Raw genomic sequence first — 26,675 nt, forward strand, 5'->3', positions numbered from 1 at the left:
CGGCGTGGAGTTGAGAATAGAAAGTGTGGCGAGCACAGCGAGCCCGAAGCGTGGCAAGCGCAGCGAGCCCCACGAGGGTACGCGTAATACGAGCCCGAAGCGTGGCGAGCGCAGCGAGCGACGCGGAATACATGTTAAGTAATCCGTGTCCCCGCGCGGGGCTCGCTGCGCTCGCCACTCTTCGGGAGCGTGTTCCGCGTCCCCTCGCGGGGCTCGCCTTGCTGCGCTCGCCACACTTTCTATTCTCAACTCCATGCCGACGTGGATAGTGGGGGTATGAAAAGGTCGCCACGCTTTGGGTTGACGTTGATCGTGGGGTGGCGTTAACAATTGGGGGGGCCATTTCACACTTCAGAGTGGGTATTTGTGTTCTGTGGGCCATTTAACATTGTTCCCAATTTTTTTCCTTGCGATGCCTAAGATCAAAATGGTGGGCGCCCTTCTAGGAAACAAGTACCGTTTGCACCTTCCCTGCGCAAATGATAATCTGTTTGAGGATTAAGGGTAACCTTGTACACATAGAAACTGATTCGTGTACATCAAAAGTGAGTATAGACCTTGATGCCAATAATGGAGACATTAAAAAGTAAAAATTAAATACAGTATGCTGTACTTCACCTTACCTGACCACTAAAAGATGCTGCTGCTTCATCATACTATACGTATTATAATGTAACACAACGTTACCCTTATTGGCAGGCTAGAGGCCAAGGCCTAGTCAGTCCACAAAGGAATGAATAATAATGTCTCTATCCTTGCCCATAATTAACGGTGCTATGCTGAAGCACAAGACTTTTCTAAACGCATTGCCAATTAGCGTCTTTTCCCTGGTTTGTTTCTGCTCCCAACAAGCTCTACCAGCCTTTTACTATAGTACTCAGGTATGCTGATGCTTGTAGAACCAATAATGTGAGCACATCCATGGCTGCCATAGCATGCAGATAGCATTACAAGTGTGCACTATGATCCCTACACACGGAGCAATGTAGGGGCATTTTCTAAGCAATCTAGTGAGATCGCTTAGAAAATGCCCTGAAATCACCCCTTGCGTAGGCCCTATTAGTCACTGACCAAAAGACAACATTTCAGGCTGAAGGTTACTTGTCTATCTGGCAAAATCAAATTGCCCTTTGCTGACCATTAAATCCATTTATCAGAAGTCTGACAAGTTGTAATAGGTGACATAAAAAGGTAGTACTATACGCAGTGGTCGAAGGGGACATTTTTCAAGTGGGGGTATGGAAAGACAGTAACGTCCCAGAAAAGGGGGCGTGGCCACATTAAAAAGGGGGCATGTCCATTACACATAAGTGGAGAGCACAAGAGGTGGGAACCAGAGAGGAAAAAATCTCTTACATACATACTCACACTGCTGTTCTTATACATATATGCATACATTTCCGCTCTCATCCATACATGTGTACGTACAAACTAGGGAGGCCAATCCCGGGATCGGGATCGGCGGGATCCCGGGATTTTGGCCTAAAAAAGGCGGGATTTCAATCCCGGGATTGAGCCTTCCAATCCCGGGATTGCGGGATTAGTGCCCGATAGTAATTTACCGGCAGACAGCAGTGTGGCTGATAGGAACAGTGAGTGTGCTGTAGCGGCATCATGGCGGTGGCCGGGCTGCGCAGCGTGACCCCTGACATCACGTCACGCTGCACAGCCCGGCCGCCGTCATACCGCTATAGCACACTGTTCTGTACTAGGTTGCCTGGCCACACACCTGCCCGCTGTGCAGCTCATCCTCCCTGGCTGCCCGCTGTGCAGCTCGTCCAACCTGGCCGCCCGCTTGCTTCAGATGTTCCTGCAACTGCCTGTCACCACCTCAATGTAAGTGACAGTGCAGTGCAGGCAGGGGGATAGTGGTTTGGGATTATTCTGCCTATAATTGATTAACGGTGTGGGCAGTTTGGGGGGGATGGGGACAGCTGTGTGGTTTTTTTTGTATCAGGGAGGCCAATCCCGGGATCCCGGGAATCCCGGGATTGAGCATTTTTCAATCCCGAATCCCGGGATTGAAAAAATGCCCCGGGATTGGCAACCCTAGTACAAACGTACGTACATACATACATAGATACTCTGTCGCACTCATACACCTATACATAGCCTCTCTTCTGTACATACATAGCCTGCCCTTATTTTATATACTGCCTCCTTAATACTATACATGCATAGTTGCATACATACATTCATACACTGCCTGTAATATACATCAGTGGTTCTCAAACTTTTTGGGTTTAAGGCCCCCTTTGGGTCTCCATGATTTCATCATGGCACCCATAAGCCAAAATAACTACCGAACTGTCTGTTTTTTAAGTATTTGGGTCAATATGTTTTTTAGTATATAGATCAGCTAAAAACATACTTCTTTGTAAAAATAATAATAAACAAAATTCCAATAAAAAATAATATATTTTATATAGTTCCTGACTTCTCCAGCGGCACTCTATCCCCGTAGGCTGAATCCCATCAGCATTCTTTAATATGGTGAGTCCAATTCATGAAGGCACAGTAAGTTCTGCTCTCTGATTTCTCCATGGTGTTCAGATTCACCATCTTTAGATGCACAGTGCAGAAAATGCAAGGAAGTTAAAGGTATTTCTGGGAGCAGCCATATTTCTACAGCCTGCACTGATGCCCTCCCTTACCCTGCGGCCTGCGCTCTATCACACTGATGCACTCCTTCTCCCTGCGGCCTGCCCTTTATCACACTGATGCACTTCCTCACCCTGCGGCCTGTGCTCTATCACACTGATGCACTCCCTCTCCCTGCGGTCTGCCCTTTATCACACTGACGCACTCCCTCACCCTGCGGCCTGCCCTTTATCACACTGATGCACTCCCTCACCCTGCGGCCTGTGCTCTATCACACTGATGCACTCCCTCTCCCTGCGGTCTGCCCTTTATCACACTGACGCACTCCCTAACCCTGCGGCCTGCCCTTTATCACACTGACACACTCCCTCACCCTGTGGCCTGTGCTCTATCACACTGATGCACTCCCTCACCCTGCGGCCTGCCCTTTATCACACTGATGCACTCCCTCACCCTGCGGCCTACGCTCTATCACACTGACTCAATCCCTCTCCCTGCAGCCTGCGCTCTATCACACTGACGCAATCCCTCAACCGGTGGCCTGCACTCTATCACACTGACACAATCCCTCACCTGGTGGAGTGCGCTCTATCACACTGACGCAATCCCTCTCCCTGTGGCCTGCACTCTATCACACTGACTCAATCCCTCTCCCTGCAGCTTGTGCTTTATCACACTGACGCAATCCCTCAAACGGTGGCCTGTGCTCTATCACACTGACGCATTCCTTAACCAGGTGGCATGTGCTCTATCACATTGACGCAGTCCCTCACCCGGTGGCCTGCGCTTAATCACACTGATGCGCTCCCTCATCATGCCCCCTGCGCTCTATCACACTGATGCGCTTCCCAACACCCCCTGCAGCCTAATCCTAATCCTCGTACCCTGCGACTTAACCCTTACCCCCTCCCCTCAGCCTAACCCACCCCACATATTATATATTAAATATACACACACATATCACTCTTACCCTTCAAAATAACAGTGAAGCCTGGCTGGGTGGCCCAGGAAATGCAGCATCTCCTCTCCCTTTTTGCAGAAAGCAGCAGCTGTGCTGGCTGATTAATCTTTAGCTCCGCCCCCATGTAGCCCAGTCTCCCAGCCGGTATAGTTCCTTCTTCACCCCGACGGGTGTCTGAAGGGGGAGTGTGGCTAATTGAGGACTGAGCGGCGGGGGACTAAGATTGACACCCCCCTGCCACCAGCTGACTCAGTACTGAGCGGTGGCCGGGGGCGATTGGCGGGCGTGCGGACGGGACGTGGGGTGGCTCAGATTGACACCCCCTGCCACCAGCTGACTTGGTACTAAGCAGCGGTAGGGGTGGCGACTGGCGTGCAGGCGGGAGGAGGGTGCGAGACACGGGGCGGCTCAGATTGACACCCCCCTGCCACCAGCTGACTTCGTACTGAGCAGTGGCCGGGGGGGGGGGGGATGACTGGCGTGCGGGTGGGAGGAGGGGGCGGGATGCAGGGTGGCTCAGATTGACACCTCTCCTGCCACCAGCAGTTACTGCACATCCACCCACTTGCCCACCTGTCGAGCAGCCATGCTAGTGAGTCTCGAGTTATGCTGCTCGGCGCTTGCACATAACTCCCCGCCGCAGGCTGACTCCGCTCACTGCTGCTCTGTAGCAGCCGGGTGGGGACCCCTGCAGGAGAACTGCTGTCCGGACAAAAAAAAAATTGTGCTCGAAGTGAAGTGCCGGTATGACATACCGTTGTATACCGGCCCACTTCGAGCACTGGCTATAAGTTTATCTGCTTGCAGGTATATATAACCAGCTTAACATATGAGTTTGTTTTACTGTGTCTCTCATACAGAAATTCTGCACATCCTGGAAAATAACATAAATGACAGCTATGACTTAATTTGATTTTCTATCCTTGTCTTTCTCATATTGTATATACACATCAAGCTGCTTAGGAAAACAGGCTGAATATATAGTGAAGGCTTTAGTAGCTGAAAGCGGTCTCCTTCACATTTTATTTGTTACCAAAACCAAAATTAAGGCTTTGTTATTAAATTATTAGTTTCTGAATGATTGTCAGGATTGTCAATATCTTTTGGGGGTATCAAATCACCCATGGGTGACTATACAATTAAAAATCGGGTCTTTACAATGAAAAATTGCATTGCATGAATTGTATGCCACTATATTGCATGCGATGCGATGTTATACAATGAAAAAATCGGGCGCCCAGATATTACACAAGTACCAAAAAAAAACAGTGTGGGGTCCCCCCTACAGCTGTAACCAGCACCAGGCTAAAAGAGCCGGGGCTGGTAATAAAAAATCAGGAAACCCGATAAATAGGGGTTATCCGATTTTTTAATACCAGCCCCAGGCTCCAGGTCCGGGACTGGTTCCCAAAATACGGGGGACAAAATGAGTAGGGGTCCCCTGTATTTTAAGAACCAGCCCAAGGCCAAACCAGTCAGCAGGGTAATGTCAGAGCCGGGGGACACTTATTAGATAAGGTCCCGCGGCCAAAACAGCACCCTTCGGACCAGTCAGCCTGGCCAGGGGCCCTGGGGGAGTGGGGACCCCCCCAATAAAGGGGTCCCCCCCTCCAGGACTTACTTGACCAGGCTGAAGCCTGGTGCTGTCCCCGGTGACCCTGTGCGGTGGTTACCGGGCTGATTGAAGTGTCAAAAAATAGAATAAAAACTATTGTCTTTTACTGTGGAACTATGAGTCCCAGCAAGCCTCCCCAGCAAGCTGGAACTTGGAGAACCACAAGTCCCACCCTGCAGGGCATTAAAGGGCCCGCTGCCACTTGTAGTTCCACAGTTAAAAAAATAGTCAAATACACACACACTGACACACAATAAAAATAAAACTTTAATACATCCAAAGCCCATACATACTGATACTTACCTATCTTGAGCCCGTAGGTAGGTCCCTGGGTCTTGGTCCGGTGTCCTGTCCTGTTCCGGATCCATGTCCACCTCCATGTCGATGTCCAGGTCCATGCCGGTCCGGGTCCGAAGAAATCCATGGGGGACCTGTGGAAGGAAATCCAACTCACCCAGGTCCTCCTGTGAAGATCTGTCGTCTTGATCCGCCGTAGTCCTGGTCTTCTGGCATCTGCCGGAGATTCCTGCAGTTCCCTGCATCGGACTGATGAGAGGCGCAGAAATCTTTCATCTTCCGTGCCACTTCACTGAATGATTCTGTTGGCCGTTAGGCGGCCAATCAGGAGCCGAGAAACCGGACGCTGACAGAAACTGCCGACAGCCAGTGTCTGTAGGCTTTAAGTGATCAGTGGTTGCAGATCAATGAATCAGTATGATGAAGGTTACACTGAAGTATTAAACAACAGGCTATGGGGTCAATTACATTATTCAATTGGGGGGGGGGGGGGGGGGGTTCTGTTGCAGTAGCATAGAACTCGCCCTAAACTTGCTGATTTTTGTATGCAGCAAGTCTGTAAAGTATGGTCCAGTAGACTCTGACAATATTCAAGGGGTTAACATAATTGTTCTGAATTTCTACTCTTCCCAGTGACTCTTATTGTAGGGCATTCACTGTCTTTGTAATTGGTTTATCTATGTGGAATCAGCATTATTTAATGAAGTCAAAACCAGCCACTCCTGTGAACTGAAATTGGAATCTGATTTGAAATTCCCGAAACCGATCTCTTTATTAGAGGCTACCTTTCTCCCAAGTATATTACTTACACAAGTGCACCCTCACACCTACCCTACTCACTCCTGTATTACTCACACTTGTGCACTTTCACACCAACTCTTTTCCTACCTATATTACTCACAGTAGCACAACCTCAAACCTACCCTACTCCCTCCTATACTACTCATAATAGTACATCATCACTCCTACCCCACTCCACCAATTAGTTGTTAATAGATAACTGAATTCAGTCTTTAGTATATATTTGACAGGGACTCCCCTATCCCAGAGGTTCCCAAACAAGGCTCTAAAGGCACCCCAACAGTCTAGATTTTAAGTATACAGTATAAACTTGTGGCTTGGCCACAGGTGACAGTACCCTAGCCTTTGTTTTCACATCTGCATTTATTTTGTCCACCTTGTATGTGCCTGCTTTATATTATTCACTTACACCCATTCATGTATTTTGTGGTCACCCCACTGTTTGTTACTGCTACTTAGTACTAATGATCACTTTTCTATTTATACGGGAGATTACGCATATCACTGACATGTAAACAATAATTAGAGCAACCAATAGAAAATAACCACTAATACAGTATTTGCTTCTTTAACAGAACACAATTTTAATATTCTTTAAAATATACAATAAAAACTCAGACAACGACAACTACATAAGTACAAAACTGCCAAATATAGGAAAATAATGCTTTCTATCTGTTAAAATTAATAACTCAAGCAAAATGAGCTTATATGCATAATTCTGATTAGTTATAGTATACTTAAAATGGTAGTCTAGAAAGGTCACATTTGCATGCAGTAACAGGAGTATAGCACACAACAAAGCCGGTATGTAGATATTCGCTGGCAATTGACAGAAAGCTGAGAGCCAGATTGAGTGCAAAAAAAAAAAATTTGCTTTTTTTAAAGTGGTAAATGAATCTTATAACAAAATGCGTAGATGCCTCTAGTTTAAATAAAGCAGATAGGAAATATGTTTCTAATTAGTGATGCATTAAATTTAGAATTAGGTGGAAGATTCAGCATTATTTTTTATATATATATATATATCAGGTCAACGGTACTGTATGTATTCTATATATAGGACCTCATTTCAGGTCCAGTTGGATGTGCACACATAGGGCCTGATTCAGACCCGATTGCATGGCTGCGATTTGGCAGTATGGGCGATTATCAAATGACTGTGCGTATGCACGAACCATCCTTGCAAAGGCAGCCAGCGATGGCTAGCCATTGTTGCCTGCTCGCAGGTGATTGACACGCAGTGGCTGTTTGCAGCTAAATGGACTAGTTTGAAAGAAAACCATATGATTTAATGGTTGAGCAGGAAACTGTGCATGCGACTGGTATAGTTGCAACTGGTATAGTCGCTGTTATCATCAGCCTCCTTCTCCCAACAGCCATTACAGCGCCGAGTGAGTCCTGGCTTACTCTGTGCTGCGAACAGAGGGAAAAAACATTTCATGGTTCCATGTGACACAGGCTGTAGGGCATCAAACTGTCAATGGTTGACATTCAGGCAATGCCATATCTGAAATGGGTGCAACGTGTGCTGTGCACACGGGTGACTGGATCCAGGAGGCCCATACACTGCACACTCTGCACATATTTAATTATGCAGACTGCTCTATCAGCGCAGAGCTGGCTGCAGAGTGACACATTTCATTGGCAACTACGGCCATGGCAACTACGGCCATTTTCCAGTAATTCAGGCATGTGCTATAGGGATGCCCCTGGGAGCTTGGCACAGGCACCATATTCCTGAAGACCTGTTCATTAGCTTCAGGCACAATTTTTGGAAATGTTCAGTTTGGCGCAACCCTCTTAAATGATGTTCAAGAACGATGTTCACCCTCTTAATTTATTGCACTCCTTGTTCCACAACTGACCCCATTCTTTGGAGCTTCTGGCACAATGGCAGAGTCTAACACACCTCAAGAGAGGATAGGCCCAATTGGAGCCTGCAATACTCTCAGATTTAGGGGTGGAGAGGGAGCAGCGACCGCCTCCATAAGTGAAAATATTATAGGCATTGTATGTATCACAAATTTCAACATCAGTCCCCCTTAGGCCACCCACTTCTGCTGTGTAAGTGTGCTGTGGAATGCTAATTCCTGGGTGCTACAGACTATCAGTGATTGATAGTTTGCTGCCATTTGATGAATGGAGAGGAGGGTTGCGACGGCCACTGTTTTTTTAAACAGTGGTGTCTTTCCGCCATTTAGGGGGGAGGGAAGAGGCCAGGGACCTCTGCCATAGGATGAAGATTTCCTAGCCTCTGCAATGGCTGGCTTGCAGAGCATCATGGGTGCCACAAGCCAGATGGTCGCTACTACAGTAGATGTCGGCTTTTAATAGGTGCCTCCTGCTGCATTACCATGCAGTGCGATTACTGATGCTTTTAAGGAAGCTGCAGTGATAGCACCTCCGACTGCATCTGAATTAGACCCACAATGCAGTTGCCACAACATGCGCTCCAGTAAGAACTGTAAAAAGTAAAGTGATTGCTAATTATCCAGAGGTGTTCTGTAACATCAACTATTTCATATATTGTACAATTATACTGCTGCAGAGAAACCATCTCTTTTACTGAACTGCAACATTATATATATATCCTAACAATTATTATGCACTTATTATTGCCTGAAAAATAAATCCCATTTCTGCTGTGGCTGAAAGAAAGAGGTACCAATACCCCTATTTAGTTTTTTTTTTTTTAAAAGGGCATAGGTGGATACAGTGTTGATGTATTAGGATTTGACCTATTTATTGTTATTTGATTGTGCATGCATCCCAGTAGCAAAGAGAATCACAGTGGAGATTTATTTGCAAAGTGACCAACACTTAGAATGCATTTGTGGAAGGTACAGGTATGTACTCTTACATTATTACTGCAAAGCATACGCATAGGCAAATGCAGTGTGGCAACACTATGTCCTGCCAGTCTGTGTGCATTTGCACCTGCAGTTTTGCCATGCAGTATGTATGAATCACGGGTATAAGAGGACATATCGGAGGTTGTCAAGTCAAATGCAGGCGTGTTGCAACCGGCGATGGCTGCAGCACCGACTACCTTGTGCAGCAAGGTAATTGGGGTGCTACGCACATATAAACATACATGTTAAGATGTAATATTGATATATGTAATATATGTGCTGGCAGTGTATGAGGGATTGGCAGCAGTACTGTGTAGCAGCAGAACAGAGGTGCAGCTGGTGGTCATCTCTGTATAAAATACAGCAACAGGGACACTAGCATATTATCACAGATTTGCTGCATATGGCATAGCAAATATGATGGGATTTGTGTCCATCTCTGAATCGCTATAAACCTGGATAGGTGAAGGGTACTTTAATTTAAAATGCTGCATTTATTCTACAATCTGCACTAGTGCAACAACAACTGTTGAGTTTTCAGGTAAAGTATCACCAGTTATGTCATTTCCAAAAAGAATAATTACATATGTAATATAACAAGAGATAAAGAGTAACAGGTAATTAACTATGTATTACTTACTGTATGTACAGTATTAAAACATTTGTATGCAAATCTGTTGTATTTAAAACTGACCCCTGTAATATTTACAAAATACAGGCTACTGTAGTTAGGTGTAGGCCTGGGTATAATGGGCAGCATACTGTATACTGTGCTAGTACAACATTTCTCTGGAACTGAAATGTCCTGGGCACAGACCACAGCAGTTTGAATAAATAGGTCAGTGGTGACTGGCTGCAGTTTCTCTATAAGTTTTTATTAATTCTTACCAGGTCTGCTGCTTCATTTGCCTTGGCTTTGCCCTCCTTTGCAGTATCCTCAGCATCGTCAATCAAGTCCTTGATATTGCTGTATGCTTTGAAAGCCACCGTAGCATTAAATGAGAGATTTTTAGCTTCAGCAAGGATTCTGTAAAAGCAGACAGCACTGTTAAATTCAAATCTAAATGAAACCCTGAAGAAATGAATTGATATCAAAATAATGTGTAGAATACATTGCAGCTACGGTAAAGCAATTTGTTTGGGCACTGACTCCAGAGCACATAAAATGGGTACATATTCTTCATTTGTAAAATCAGTTTTGTCTGCCTGTGTAGACACTATACCAGTTGCATGCACAGTTTCCTGCTCAATCATTAAATCATATGGTTTTCTTTCAAACTAGTCTATTTAGCTGTAGCATACAAATATAAACTGGGTGACATCGACTAAGCAGAGTTCCGTTACACACATAGCAGATTCAGCCAACCTTGGCCATCATGGATGATTCAAAAAATGTAACTTTATTACAATTATTATACTTCATTTATGTCTTATTTGGTATGACAGCTTAGGAATACACAGAGATCACAAACCCTAGGTTAAATTGTGGTTAGTATATTTCAGATAAAGCAGACAGTTTTTGTTTAATCAGTACCATATTTTTCATGTACCGTAGCCATCGTAAACTAACAAGAATGATAAATCCAGAGCTGGCCCCAACCAGCATGTTGCCCTAGGCCAGGGGTGGCCAACCGGTTAGAGGTAAAGAGCCGAAAATATCGGTAGTCAAGCTAAAGAGACAACATCATGCGCGCGCCGAAGGTGCATGCGCCAAAAAAAGGGGCGTAGCCTATTTTGACCCCTTGGGTGGGTGTGATACAAATATGCCTCCAATAGTGCAGTGCCATATATACATATGCCCCCAATAGTGCCAGATACACATATGCCCTCAACGGTGCCAGGTATGCACCACACGGTGCCGGGTATGCCCCCACAGTGCCACAAACTGCTATGCCCCCACAGTGCCACAAACTGCTATGCCCCCACAGTGCCACAAACTGCTATGCCCCCACAGTGCAAATTTCACAGCAGCAGCACTCACCATTGTTGCTGCTCAGAAGGAGAAGGGATTCAGGGAACCGGCAGCAGGGGGGACTGGGACAGACGGTGGGCGGCAGGCAGCAGTGGGAGCAGGAGCCACACTTTACAAGGGGAAGAGCCGCATGAGGCTCAAGAGCCACAGGTTGGCCACCACTGCCCTAGGCAATATTTTAGTTAATGCCTCCTAGCAGCGCCGCTAGCTCCTCCTCTAACTGAGAACCATGTGTAATCCCACACAACACACTGTTCTGTGCGGAGAATTCAGTTATTTTTGCAGTAATGTAGCTCTTGGGAAAGAGCCTGGAGCTATTCAATTGACTGATGGCATCCAGCATGGAACTTAACACGGGAGATGCATCCTAACAAAATCGGGATTAGACATGGTAAACTACATTATCCAGATAAAGTGCTGAGCATGATGCTTTTACCAGCCGCAAGTTACTATTTAGTTCTGATTTCTGCTTGCACCCTCAGCAGAAATGCACTAGTTGTGGGTTTAAGGCCCACATACACTATGACGTGTAGCATGCAATTTGGTCGCATGTGATTGACATCAGGTCCGATGGGGAGCCTGCAATTCACATCGGCTGCAGGTGAGATATGTCGAATCACAGCGAAGCCAGGCAGGTTTGGCTGGGATTGCATGCAACACATCGTATGCAAAAGGACCACATATGAAATTTCTCATGTGATCCTGCCACCCGGGAAGGTCACGGGCGGCTCAAGGAGGGGTCGCGTGTGACTTCTCTGAGGGGAGAAGTCACACAAGAGTGGCCAGCTTTATAGTGAGAGCTATTGAATAACACATATCTCTGTTCAAATAATTTAATTTCTCCCTTTGACTGGTGTAACTAGAGTAATTCTTCCCTATAGGAATTAAAGGACTTATTTACAATATCAAACCATTTTATTATATACTGTACAACAAGTTTTAAAATTCATTGCATAATATCAGATTAAATAGTCTACAGTGCTGGAGTGAGGAGAGGTCACACACTTTGTATATCAACAGCCACTATGAGGGAGGTATGCCAGCCTCCAATAGATTAAGACAGGGGTGATCAGTGGAGGAGAGGAGGAATGGGCTAATAAGTGGGAGATGAGGTTTAACCTGGATAAATGTAAGGTTATGCACCTTGGAAGACACAACCAGTGTGCTAGTTATAATCTTAGCGGGGAGGAACTGGGTATTTCAGGACTTGAAAAGGATCTAGGAGTCCTAATAGACAGCAAACTGCGGTGTAGCGCCCATTGTAATGTAGCAGCAAAACAGGCCAACAAAATTTTAGCATGCATTAAAAGGGGCATGGAAACTAGGGACTCAAAAGTAATTATTCCCCTGTACAAGGCAAAAAGATTTGGTTTAGCAAGCAGAAAAAAATTCTGAGGTGCCTGGTCAAGCAGCTGTCACAATAATTGTAGAGCGTCACTTCTCGAATATAGAATGTCAAGGTGAAAAAGTGGTTATTAACTGCGCTAGACAAGCCAAATAAATAAGTAAAGGTGGGTATATTTAATCAAATAAAATAAAATTTGACACAAAATGACAATAAAATACAAAAAAATAATGTTAAAGGATTTTAAGATAGTGGACAGTCAACGAAATGGACTGTATCCAGCTTTAGCGTAAAGTCACTGGGTCCATTCCTATAATACCCCAATGGTGTATATCTTTACTGTTGTAAACAGGTACTGTCCTCCCAAGTACCTGATGGTGCATTGGCTGTATATGAGATGGCGTTCTCCTTTTTCTCTCCACTTAAAATAAATATATTTTTATTTATTTAGCTTGTCTAGCACAGTGACTATACTATGCTTTCCCGCTCCTATTTCAATCCGAAAGTGGGTGAAGACACTGGTGTGGTGAGCTAACATTTTATATGTCCATTTTTTATATATTGTAATATATTATTACATGTTGATTTAATACCCACTAATAACAACCAAATCACTCATCTCTCAGTAAATCTGCACTTGTCCATTCTCCTCTACTCAGCCCATGTTCATGCTAAATCGGAAATGAGAGAGATATCAATGATGCTGTCAAAGGATTTCCCAGCATACCATAGGAGGGGGAGGCAGGCCAGCGATGGAACTGCAATGATGGTGCTAACTGCCAGCCGCCGTTACATCTGTTGAAATGAGTGGCCACAATTGGATGAGTACTGAGCACTCTGTGACTCCTCTCAAGGGAGTAATCGCTCGGTTTTGATGAACAGTGTCGACTGCCTGACAGTAGTGTGCTGTGCTATCACCGTGACTCATTCCCCTTAATACTCTATATAACTGAAGAATGCAGCGCAGCAAGTCCCGAGAGGGGCTGCGGATTACTTTACATGTATTCTGCGTCCCCTCGCCACGCTTTGGGCTCGATGGCTTGCTGTGATCGCCACACTTTATAAAATCAACTCCATGCCGACTTGGATAGTGGGGATATGAACGGGTCTGGAGGACACGTAATGCGTCCCCTCACTGGGCTTTCTGCGCTCACCATGCTTCAGGCTGGCGTGGAGAGTGGGGGTCTGAAAAGGAGGCATTTGCCAGTACGTAACATGGAGCACTGGCAAATGCCTCCTTTATTGTACATGCACATGCTACCGAACCCCTAGCCCCATCTCCCTGAAGTGGACACAGGCAGGGTTGCTGTACCCTGCCGCAAGAATTACTGAGACGCACAAGCGTCTGAGACGCATATGCGTCTCAGGCAGATGGACCGACTCTCCGCCAGCGAACGCATGATCCCCTCTCCGCCGGTGCAGATCATCTTGCGGTCACCGGCACTGTGTGAGAGGCGCTCACTACGCTTGCCAGGGATGCCGGGGACAGAGCTGCAGCTCCTGGGGACAGTACGGTGACTACGCTAACTGCGCAGGGCTGCTGCGGGGACAGTACGGTGACTAAGCTAACTACGCAGGGCTGCCGCGGAGTCACTACGCTTACTACGCTAGGCAGCCGTTGGGCTACGTTGACAACGTAGCTTAGGCTGCCGCCGTGAAACTACACAAGTGCCAAATTATTTAGCCAAGTTGCATAATGCATTCAAGTATTCTTCTAAAAGGAGAGGAGATTATATGCTCTAATATAATGTTTTATTCTGTGCTCTAAGAACAAACAGACAAATCGAAACTGAACATTTATATAGTTAATAGTTATAGACTTTCTCTCTCCCTGTATAGAACTACACAATGCTCTTATAGTCATGACAGCATTAAGTAGCCAAGGTGAGATTGAGAAATGAATCCCTCATTAGTTTCACATATATCAGTAAATCTTACATAGAACAAATGTCTTTAACATAACATTTACTGTAGTTACATTTTTAACTCAGCTTTTGTTTCAAGTTCTTAAAATGAGCTGCAAGCAGCCTGCTGAGCTCTGCATGGAGAGATGTAGTCTGACACTTATCTGCTAGGGAGATAGGTGGCACTGCTGCTATGTGTTTCACCTTGAACTCAAATGCAAAATTTTATTGGAAGAGAGCCATGCTCATATCTGAAATTAACAGGATACATTAACGTACAAAGTAAACGAGGACTTGGTAAAATTTGAAAGCAGTTTTAATTGAAGTACAACAGGCCAGCAGTGACCATATAAACCTGAAGCTACATTGGTGCAGCTTCTTATCATTTGCATATTGATTATGCCAACCTTTTTATGTGGCACAGTTTAAAAGTACATAAATGTAACAGGTAATGTCAGCTGGATAAAGCCTTGCATTTGAAAGCGTGAATAATGTTTTTTGGCTCTCAGTTACCCTGTGTTATCTTGATAGTGCAACCATAGGGGATTCTGTATTTGTATACAAGCAGGGTTGGACTGGCCCACAGGGGTACAGAGGTACAGGTGAACCCCCCCCCCCGATGGGCACCACTGCCTGTGGGTACACTGTCATTATAAGGGATCAGGTTCCGGACTGTGCACTTATTATACATTATACATACCTCATAAGGGATCAGGTTCCAGACCTTGCACTTATTATCAATGGCGGTTCCAGAAGAGGGGCGGCAGCTTAGTACAAAACTCATATATGGGAATCCCACCAAATAGCACAACCTGCCATTACAAACTGACTCAATGGCAGTTGGTGTCCCCCCCTATTTGAATTTTAAACTGTGCTGCAGCCCCTCCTCTGTAGCCACCTGTCTATTATACATGAAACATATGTTACCTTATACTTCACAGGATGCTGATGTATTTTCTACAGTGCATTGATGTTATTAATACTGCACTAGCGGTATTTACTACATATATTTATCAAGGGGCCCAGATGTTGCCCTCGCTAATGATTCGCCAAACCTCTGTGATGGCTAGCCACACCACTGAACATGGGCCCCTACTACTGGTATGCCCTTCAAGCCCCAATAAGACAGTGTATATAAGCAATCATTTGAACATTTTCTCATTTGCATGAGTACTTACCCGTCTAGTTTTGCGGAAGACTCATTTAGTTGAGCTGCTTGCAGTTCTGCCTGCAATACCTGTTCTGGGAGGTCTCTCCTTTGAACTTCATTAGCAAGATCATTTATTTTTTCATCCAGTTGTTCAGTCAGTGTTGGAAGTTCATTGTTCATATCAGTCAACTCCTGTCAGATACAAATAAATAATTTTAATGGTACAGTACAAATAGGCCACAAGCACTAGTAATCCTCTTACCCCTTTGACACTAAATCATTTTGCATGCTGCGCCCACTAAGGTCTTAAAACAGCTTTAACTACAAGGTAAGTGTTTACTATAGAGAATTGCATTATACTGTCCTTTTTGTTCCTTTAGTTTGCTTATTCTCAACCTTTTTAAACACAACACCATGATGTCATACTGACTATAATAGCCACTTGATGCATAGTTACACAAGGGATGCTTCTTTATCTCTTCCATTGAATTATATCTTGACCAAGGTACGGTGTTTATAGTATTCTAGTGGTAACATACACTTGGTTGTTTCTGAAGGTTAAGACTTGCACTGAAGTCCTGTAGAGATTTACGTTTGTACTATTTTCTGATTGTTGATCATGTTTAGAAATCTTTTAACAATTGGAAAAATGACATTCTGTTCTGTTCTCTGTGAAGCTAGTTACTACAATGTAAAATAGCATTCATTTGTGTGGCTAAGTACCAATTAAATATCTTAAAATGGTTGCACAGACAAGTAGACTGAGCAGGACATTGTACAGCTTCGTTCACTCACATTTTCAGCATTGTTGATATCTTGTGCTAAGTTATTGACTTCTGTCATGATGTCCTCGGCCTTGCCCAGCGTCTCCTCACACTCTTTCCTACCATTCTCAGCAGCCTGCTTATTTCTCTACAATAAAACAGACAAACAATAAAAACAGCTATAGTATATGTTGAATCTCATTATCCAAATGTACAGTAGCAAAGTTATATTCCTTGAGTGCAATTTTACATTGTGACATCAATTCTAACAGTGGGGCAGATGTATTAAACCTGGAGAAGAGATAAACTGAAGATAAAGTGGAGATAAATTACCAGCCAATCAACTCCCAACTGTCATTTTCAAACACAGTTCATTGGCTGGTGCTTTATCTCCTTGTACTTTATCTCCACTTTATCTATTCTCCAGGCTTAATATAGCTGCCCCTATATGAGAATAAATAACATGCCTCAATGCTGTGACATACTGTATACAGTAAGGGGTACATTTCCTAAAGCTTCCAAAACTAAAAAGAGGTGCCCATAGGAACCAATTATTTTCTAGGATACAATAGACAAATGATATATATAGAATCTGATTGGTTGTTATGGGCATCACGTCTTTTAATTTTTAGAAGCTTTAGTAAATTTACCCCAGAGCTTGCTTCATGTCAGCAAGGCTTATAGAATGTCACCTGGATTTCTTCATTACCAGGTTCATGTACAATATAAACTTCAGTGTAACCATTTGTACATTGATGAAGGCTATCACATTTGTTTTCAACTATCCACTACAAGGCAAATGTACAGAAACATGTGTGATGTAGAAAAGTACATATGTCATTTGTGCTTCTTTACATTAAAATAAATACCCATAGCTGATATGTTTTAAATATTAAATATACATTATGTACAGTAAATCTCCCAATATGTGAACAGTCAACAGCGTACATATGAATCAGATACAAAGCCAAATGTCATGCTCCTTTCCAGAGAGACCAATGCCGTAATGTAATGGGATCTGATATTGGCCTGAATTTTGTGAAATGTCTGAATTTTCAGCAAAAAAATAGGGGCCCAACAGGGGACGAGTGCATTTAAGCCCCTTGCGGGCTCGCTGCACTCGCCACCTGTTCTATTCTCCCTCTGTGGGGGTCCGGCATCTCCAAAGGCAAAATAGCCTGTGTAAGTTGAAATTCTGACTGTCAGGATTCCAATGTTGGAGAACCGACCATCAGAATCCCGACTGTCGAAGAGTCATCCAGCACCCGTCTATTAAGCAATCAAATATAAGTACCTGTGACACATAACTTTTAACACCTGAGTAGGTCCAAGGTTGCTTTTATTCAAAGGTTGCCAAACCTTCAAAATATCTTTACTTTCAACTTTTTAAGAAATAATGATAGACAGTGCTATTTTTCAGCAGGAACCAGCAGGAACTCAGTTCCTGAACCTCTAATTAAATATGACATGATCAGGAACTGAAAATCTACTTTTCATAAGATACGTTTTATTTTAAAGTCACCTGTGAGTGCCTTTGTTTCTAAATACAATATATACATCTATCTCTCCCTCCCTCTCTCTATTATATATGTTTTTTTTATTTAATTGCTCCACCCCCAGACCTGGAGTTCCTGAACCTAATTTTCCAGAAAAATAGTACTGATGATAGATAATATATATTTGTAATGATTCAATTATTTCATCTTAACAACAACTAATATACTGTAAATAAGTTCAATGACAAGGAAAACATAAGCCAATAAAAAAAAAAAAAAAGCTAGATTAGGCAGGACATACTGTACATAAACAGCGCATTTGCCCAATGCCAATCGAATAAAATGTCATCAAAGATCAGCAATGCATCAGGGATTCAGGGACATTTTTTGTCTATCTAGGATTTCCAACATGTTGAATTTCCCTGACTCCCCAACCCAAGCATTCCTCTATTTTCAATCAACTGACAGGCAAACATTTTCCTATCATTTTTTTATCGGAATTTCTGTAAGTTTGTGATGTTTTCTCTTTTTTGTCCAAATATGTATATTTATTAATGATGGCATTTCTTATTCACCAGTTTTACATCTAATATTACGCCCTTTATAATCCAGTGGCCTGAACTGACAACAAAGTTATAGTAAATATACCCCAGAGACTCAATCCCTTGTACTTTTTTGTTTAGCTCCATACACACTAGATAAGATAGTATAAGATACTGTGCAGAAGAGCCCTTCTGAGTGATATCCTTTACTATCTTGTCTATTGTGTACATGCAATATCATTAACATCCTCCTCCCTCGTCCTACATGTACTGACGAGAGAGGTCTTCGTTACTTATGTCCATACTGCATCTGCTGCATGGCCCTCTCTCACCCGTCACCTCCCCCACCATCGCTCCCTTCTCCGCTGGCATCAGCAAGTGTACGCACTTTCCTCCGATGCCGGCGCTCTGTCTACTAAACCTGGACAGTCCCAGCTTATTACCTTAATGTTTTGTAAAATAAAAAATCTTGGAGTTAATGTACTGATTTAAATCTACAATGTTTAAAATGCTCTTCATCCACTTTCAGGGGAATAGACTTTTCTATATACAGTTCCCAACTTATCTTTTTTTTCCCCAGTGGCTTAAATATTTGTTCTAATACATAACAAATGTTAATGTAAAATATTTTTATATTAAAAATCCATCAGTAACAATAACCAATTCACATGCAGAGCACTAATGCACTACGCTATGTGGAGCATTTCCATCAAAATGCATTCTCACAAAGTAAGGACAGTCATTATTCTACAGGGATAAAAATGTGGATTTGCATACCCTTCAATACAAGCCATTAAGTCATCTAATCACACTTTATTCATTCCTGTGCAGTTCCATCTGGATTTATTAAAAAAAAATTACCCATCTCAGATTTATGTAATTTAAAAATGAAACTATGCTTCAGTATACTATAGACAATAACTATGGAATGGTTAATCTGTACCTGTCGTCAAAGTCAAGATGCCCCACAAAACGGCACTTATATTTAATGTACAGTATTTAAATATAAACCATTTTTACATTACATTGGCATTGAAAAATATGGTATACTGCCTTATTCAATGTCCTAAAATTCCCATTGTATATATTTGACTTTCATGACCTCCATTAATTTCACTTATGTAGCTCACTTACTATACAGTAGTTACTCTATGTGTATCTGTTCTTTTTGCAGTATACAGTATAATATAAATAACCATAAAATATGGTTACTACATATATGGGTAAGTAAGAACAAAATTTTTTCAAGGAGTTGAATCATGGCAAGTAAACCAATGACATCTATAACTCCATGTATCTCACAAGTCACACCATGGCATCAAACCACAACTAGCAAACAAAATGATGAGTTAAGAGCTATTCTATATAGCCACTGATAAAGCACAGAACGTCAATTCTTTCTATCAATTTACCAGAAAGCAATTTTGCCTGCCTGGCAGTCTGCTGTTGTTCTACTGTGCCTTAACGGAAGATCTATATGCTATGCATTATTAAAAGTACTTTGAATTAATTTCATAGCCTGAATGTACAGTACCTGCCCAGAAAAAATATTTTATTTAATATTGCATTACTGTATATAAAATTACGTGCCACTTGTATCTGTAGATAGATATAGCAGTTTTCAACTGTGAAGTTAACAGCAGGCTACAAAAACTTTTAATATTGTTTTTTGGGGAAACTAGTGTGAATCTGGAGAAATAAATATATTACATATTTTTATAGCTGCTGTTTTTGACCTCAGGCACACCAGTGGCACATGCAAGGTGTGTGTGTGTGTGTGTGTGTGTGTGTGTGTGTGTGGGGGGGGGTCTGATTTCCCAGAAACCCCTATCCCAATAGCCCAGACTATTTTTTTCTGAAGCTGAAACAATTGTGTCTGTCTCTCAACATGAACTGTGAATGTGGATCTCTGATGTGCAAATCCCCGTCTCTGCATACAGAGAAGTGCAGGAGCTACTGCTTTTCCCTCTGGCTTGCATTAGTCTTCTCCTCACAGCCCTGAGTATGTGTCTATGTACGTACAGTTACCTATGTGTGTATGTGTGTGTTATAGTGATATAACAAACATACAAACCTCTTATTACACCAAGTCAGTAAGGACTATTATGAAAGCGTGGTACTTGTGCAGTTTCACGGTGCCCGATATATCGAATGCAATATCGGCCAATATATCGGATGTGATATCAGGCGATATATCGATGCTATCTGAACCGATTTTTGACCTGTTCATGACCCCACTATCCACTACACATGGAGTTGATTTTATATAGTGTGGCGAGCGCAGCGAGCCAAGCGTAGCGAGCCCCCCGAGGGGACGTGGATTACTGCACTCGCCACACTATATAAAATCACTATAAACAGGTCAAAAATCGCTTGGGATCACATCAATAGATCGGCCGATATCGCATCTGATATATCGGCCAATATCGCATCTGATATATCGGGCGCCATGAAAATACACAAGTACCGAAGGCACTGCGGTACAAATACAGTACAAGTTATGACATCAAGTGTCTCTTGCTATGGGAAACACATGACAGCATGCGAGAGTCTGCAATAATTAATATACTGTACTTTGCAAAAGGGGTCTTGGCATACAGATGGCATGGAAAATGAAAGTAATTGCATTTCATTTTAAAGATGTTTGCAGATGGATGTTGGAACGGTTAGCATTAATGCCTCACAGCACTGTGGACAATGGTTTGATTCCCACCATGGCCCTAATTATGTGGAGTTTCTATATTCTACCTGTGTTTCGTGGGTTTCCTCAATGTTTTCTGGTTTCCTCCCAAAATCCAAAAATATACTGGTAGGTAATTGGCTCTCAACAATAATTAAAAAGGGAATATAAAATGCAAACTCGATTGGGGCAGGGAATTTTGTGAACGGCCAAATAGTCTCTGTAAAGCGCTGCGGAATATGTCTGTGTTATATAAATAACTGCTAATACTCATCTTTTTGTTTGGTTTTACAAAAGTATGGTTTTGGGTATGTTTTGGATCTGGGTTTCTGTCAAAATCTATAAAAACAGCTAAAATAATTTATCATGGACCTGTTTTTGTTAGTATAGTATTAGTAACATTATAATTTATTTCCAGCCACTTCCAGTTAATTTTGCTTGCCACACCATACACTAACTTGATTGAAATGGCACCTGTAATCACGACTGAGGAACTAACATGTCAATCCAAAACCACATTTTTTTTTTTTAAATATGATTTCCAAACTTAAGGGAATAGCTGACTTGGGATTCAGTCCACTCTAGTTGCGCAGTAGAGTCTGAGCACTAGAGGGCTCACACTCTACTGCGCATCCACTGATCTCTGGAAAAATGGCATGGTGGATATTTTTGCAGTGATTTTGTCAGCACTGCTGTCTTCATCAATGGACTCCTGAGGGCTGAGTAGTCACCCGGGGACTTGGACCCATGTGCAGCAAACAGATTGCACCCATTATAAATATGCTACTGCTCAGATCCCATAAGGTGTGTTCGGTTATCTACAAAACCGAAACATTCATCTAGGCCTGAATAATGAGATTTTATTTATAAAACATTAAGTTAGACTACAGAGATCATAATGGTTCATGCTGGTAGGTAGTGTATCATGGTTTGTGGGTTGCATTTTTCTCCTCACAAAAGTATGTTTTATATCTACAGTACTGATCCAAGCTCTCTGCTTCTTATCAGCCCAGACTTATTCAATAAGATCCTGCATTCCCACCCAATGAGCTCTAGAGAGAGCATTTAATGCAGACTTTCCTTTGCTGCCTCAGGTTTAACATATGCGTAAACCCATAGATTCCAGAACATTACGTGAATTTTATGGGTTACAATGCATTACCCATGGTTTTACCATATTGGGAGAATGCCCCAAAATATGGAGCATGTAAAGCCTGGTCCTTGAGCAAAATCAATTTGGATTTGGTGACAGATTTTTTTCTTTTTTAAATATACAACTCTGATTATCTGAGTTTTAAAAAGGGTTAATATTCATCTTCTAGTACTCTGCAAAAACCTGCAAATGTTGCAGTCTTTAAGCATTTATCTTCATTTAAGTTAAATTCACTCCATGTCATTTAGTTAGATGTTTATTAATGTACAGTATAATGAGAGTCTGCAATTAAAATAAATGGAAAGCATGCAGTCAAGGAACTGTATTTGTGACAGCTAATAACCACTGCTGATTGTGTGTAATTAGTTTTGTAACGCATACTGACTTGCCTATTTGTGTAGGCAAAATCAACAAAGTGTAATTGAGCATACTAGTGTAGATCAGTAAGTGTGTAAGACAGCCGGCAGCCATCCGTTATCTATTTGTATATAATCTCAAGACAACTGTGGAATTAATTTTCTTCCTACATAACACATTAGTAAAAAAATAAAAAAAATGATTACTATTATGAATATATAAACTACCTCCAATGCAGTCATATTGCGTTGATTGACAGCAGAAAGATGATCAGATTCTTTTATTTTTGCCCGGGCTTCTCGTAGCATGTCCAAGACATCATCTAGTTTGTCTTGAAACTCGCTTAACTTGTCCTTTACCTCATGATTTAAGTCATTATTTTTGTTATGAGGATCCTGAAATAATTTCTTCACTCTGTTGAGAAGACCTTCTGCTGCCCTGCAATGAAAAGGGATCATAAAAACGTTGAAATAGTAGAAAAGAATAAAAGACAAATATCTTTTTTCCAAGCTCCATATATGCTACAGACATCTTCATAGATCAAACTATGTCTCATATTTCAGAGGTTGTTCTTTACAGAGCTATATTATTTGAGTCTTAATAAGGTATTGGGTTTTATCTTTCACCAGGACTTTTTCTTACAAAGTAGGGATGACAAAAAGACACTGCTCTATCAAGTCTGACCTTATATACATTATAATTGTCCTGATCAAGAGGAAAGCAAACCAAAAACTTGCAGTGTTACTGATGCCATGTTCGCCACATAGGGTAAAAAATATTCCCTGATACAAAAATATGCTCAACTTAGAAGAATGAATGGATGCCAGGGTTCCTTGGCTTGCCCCCAGTGTGACAAGAAAAATCATACACAAGGGGGTGTGGCTTTTTGGACATGAGGCCATGAGCTCTTTTTATGCTCATGCCTTATTTGGGGTTATGTAATGTCTTCTATAAACCTAGTTTTCTATTAAAAAGTTATCTAATCCCTTTTTAGATTCTGATAAAGAATTTGCCAACACCACCTCATATTACAAAGTATTCCACATCAAAACCACCCTTAAAATAAAAAAAAGATTTATACTTATATATACTTACCTTCCCTATGGCCTTCATAATCCTCTCCCCATGCAGTCTAAACCTAACACTTGTCTCACGCAGCCTAACCCTAACCCTCTATGCTAGTGCTTAATCTAACTCTTGCACCCTGGCACCTACAGTATATCTAAGCCCCAACCCCACAGTATAAAGCTAACCCTTCCTATAAGTACCTAACCCTGACCCTCCCTCCCCACAAGCTAACCCCCCCCCTAAACACACACAGCCTAACCCTAAGTTCCTAACTCTAAACCACCCCTCCCCCATAATGCAATAATGTTCCACATCATTGTTCGCATTCCCGCATCAGTCCTCCAGCATCAGTATTGTGACTACCTTGCCTGCGTCCACCATGATGTATATAACCTGCACCGTAGACTGTTTCTTCTGGTCTAAATTAAAATAGCTCACATGGGTTCATTAGGACAAACTATGGGCAAGGGTTTGTTGTTTTTTATGATTTTTTTTATATAGATTAATTGTTAATACTTTACTAAAAATATAACTTGGACCAATATCACAATTTTACCTGGATCTAAATCGCAGATTTGTTTATTTTTAAGTAGTCCTTATGGTTAAAGTTTAATCTAAAGGCATTAAAAGTTGATGTAGACAAATGGGACATTGTGTTTCATAGTTCGTGGTCACAGCATGCTGCTGACATATTATACAAACACAATATTATCTTTCTGAGTAACACAAAAGCCTCTTAAATAGAAATCCAAATGTTTTATTCCTTTTTCCCGGAACTGTGTAATTGGCATTTGTCACTAATACACGAACACCAGAAGTTAATGGAAAAATCTGCTGTTTTCTCTTCATTGCTATTCACTGTGTTTATCATCATTAGACCAACCTAAGACTAATGACATTCAGAGAGCGAGTATTTATTTATTACACACATTTACAGATGTTTCTCAAAAAACAAACTGAGCTTGGTATGTGACTGTTTTCTGTTACGTTGTAATTTCTCCTCTTACTTTAGCTCATCTGTGGCTGTTTTCTCCTGGTTTTTAAACGTTCTTCTCCTTAGCTCAGCCAACATCTTGTCAACATCCCTCTGCAACTCCTGGAAACTCTTGTCTTGTGTTTTGTTCTGTATACCCAGTGTTTCATTCAGCTTTACTGCTTTGTCATATAAGTCTGCATAGAAATGACAGAGACGTTATGAATATATGATCAGCATTCAAAACATTCAGGTGTATTTCAGTATTGGTAATATAGAAGCAGTAAATAGTAATATAAAAGAGTATCTGTTCTAGCACAAAGAGCCTGATTTACATGTGGATGGAGTTGCTATCACTGCTCTGTACTGCATGATAATCAGGAGGCTGAGGCATCTATTATAAGTAGACACCTGCTGCTGCCATAATACTCCAACCTGCATCCTAGGGCTCAGGCATCAGATCTTTCAACGTCGGACGGTTTTTAGCACCCATGGGTACGTGCAAGGTGCCCATCTCAGAGGCCAGGAAATCTCTGTGTAATCCCTGACACATTCCCTTCCCATGCTTCTTTCAGGCATCCTGTCCTCACACCTCTAGTCTTTATCCAGATTGAATCACCAGTGTCAGGCTTGATGCACCAGGCACACCATGCCTGTAAGTATATGTGATGTTTCTGCAGCTTCACAAAACTTTCGCTAATGTATCATACTGAATTAGTCCTAGATCTCCCGTCGTGTTTTGGATCTGGATTGGTTTGGATCTGGAATTTTTTTTAAATAACCATAAAACAGCTAAAAATCACATAATTTGGGTGGTTGTCTGTTACTACACTATTATTAACTGTTGTTTTTAGGCCAATATGTTGCACCAAGGTGGCTGGATGTCTATGCTAAGTGACACATGTGGGTGGCACAAACACGTGGCCCATCTAGGAGTGGCACTGCAGAAGCAGACAGGATGGCAGTTTTAAAAACTTGCCAAAAAATGCAGCACATAATGCAAAGAAAATAGGTGCAAGATGGAATTGCACCCACCCTTATTTTGTAATAACAGTGCATGCACAGTTTAAAAAAATAATCATTTCAGTGACAGGGTCTGCCACAACTGTGCCTGAAATAATTGATTTGTTTGAACCTTCACCAAAAGAAAGAGGTGCAAGATGAAATTGTCCTACATAAACAGAACATGCAGTGTTTAACAAACCATTTCAGCGACAGGGTCTGCATAACTGTGGCTGAAATCATTGGTTTGTTTAGGCACCCACAAAAAAAGGGTTGCTCTTTCTGCTGTATAAGCCATGGGCGCTGCTAAGTATGGCGTATAAGCCCATGTCTGTTGTATAAACTCAGGGGTGCTGCTAAGTCTGTTGTATAAGCCATGGGGTGCTTTGTATTGAAGCAAATGGAGGACAAACAATAACAGATCAGGAAAGCAACACAAGTGGGCAGCACAAACACCTGGCACATCTAGTAGTGCAATGACCGAGAGGATGGCAGTTTTAAAAACTAGGCCCTAAGCAGTGTGCTGTGGACATGACAACAGAAGCAGCATGGAGCGTGTGCGGAGAGCCAGGAAAACTGCATTAACATCAATATCTGCAAAAGTGTTATGATAGGAGGGATTATGTTTTCATTGAATTTTGCGTTGAAGACAGCAAAGAGGTGAAAATAGACTTTGGCAAAGATAAACTAACTTTTGGATGTTTGGGAGGACCTTAAACACTTATGTGTCAGTGTGCCCAATACACAACAGGCACCACTGTAATAATTATTTTGTGTCACTGAGAATGTGCCTAGTACACAACAGGCACCCCTGTAATTATTGTGTGTGTCACACACAGTGTACCCAATACACAACAGGCACCCCTGCTTCATTGTGTGTGTCACACTCACAGAGAGTTAGTGTACCCAATACACAAAAGGCAGCCCCAGGCTTATCATGTGACAGTGTGCCCAATACACAACAGGGACCAATGTAATAATTATTGTGTGTCACTGAGAGTGTGCCCAATACACAACCGGCAACCCTGTAACTATTGTGTGTGTCACACAAAGTGTACCTAATACATAACAGGCACCCCTGCTGTATTGGGTGTGTCACAAAGCGTCAGTGTACCCAATACACAACAGGCCGCCTCAGG

General features: G+C 42.3%; 1 protein-coding gene across 1 annotated transcript in view; it reads right to left on the reverse strand.

Annotated features, from left to right (window-relative positions):
- Positions 1–26,675, reverse strand: part of LAMA2 (laminin subunit alpha 2) — a 727,667-nt gene that overhangs the window by 188,450 nt on the left and 512,542 nt on the right. The window contains exons 36-40 of the mRNA XM_083176751.1: positions 24,569–24,731; positions 22,721–22,931; positions 16,297–16,413; positions 15,530–15,693; positions 10,019–10,157 (exon numbers count right to left, since the gene is read on the reverse strand). Of these exons, the coding sequence (XP_083032877.1) occupies positions 10,019–10,157; positions 15,530–15,693; positions 16,297–16,413; positions 22,721–22,931; positions 24,569–24,731 (794 nt within the window). The remainder of the gene's footprint in view (positions 1–10,018; positions 10,158–15,529; positions 15,694–16,296; positions 16,414–22,720; positions 22,932–24,568; positions 24,732–26,675) is intronic.

This window comes from Crinia signifera, chromosome 3 (assembly GCF_055691185.1).
Source record: "Crinia signifera chromosome 3, ASM5569118v1, whole genome shotgun sequence".
Classification (NCBI taxonomy): domain Eukaryota; kingdom Metazoa; phylum Chordata; class Amphibia; order Anura; family Myobatrachidae; genus Crinia; species Crinia signifera.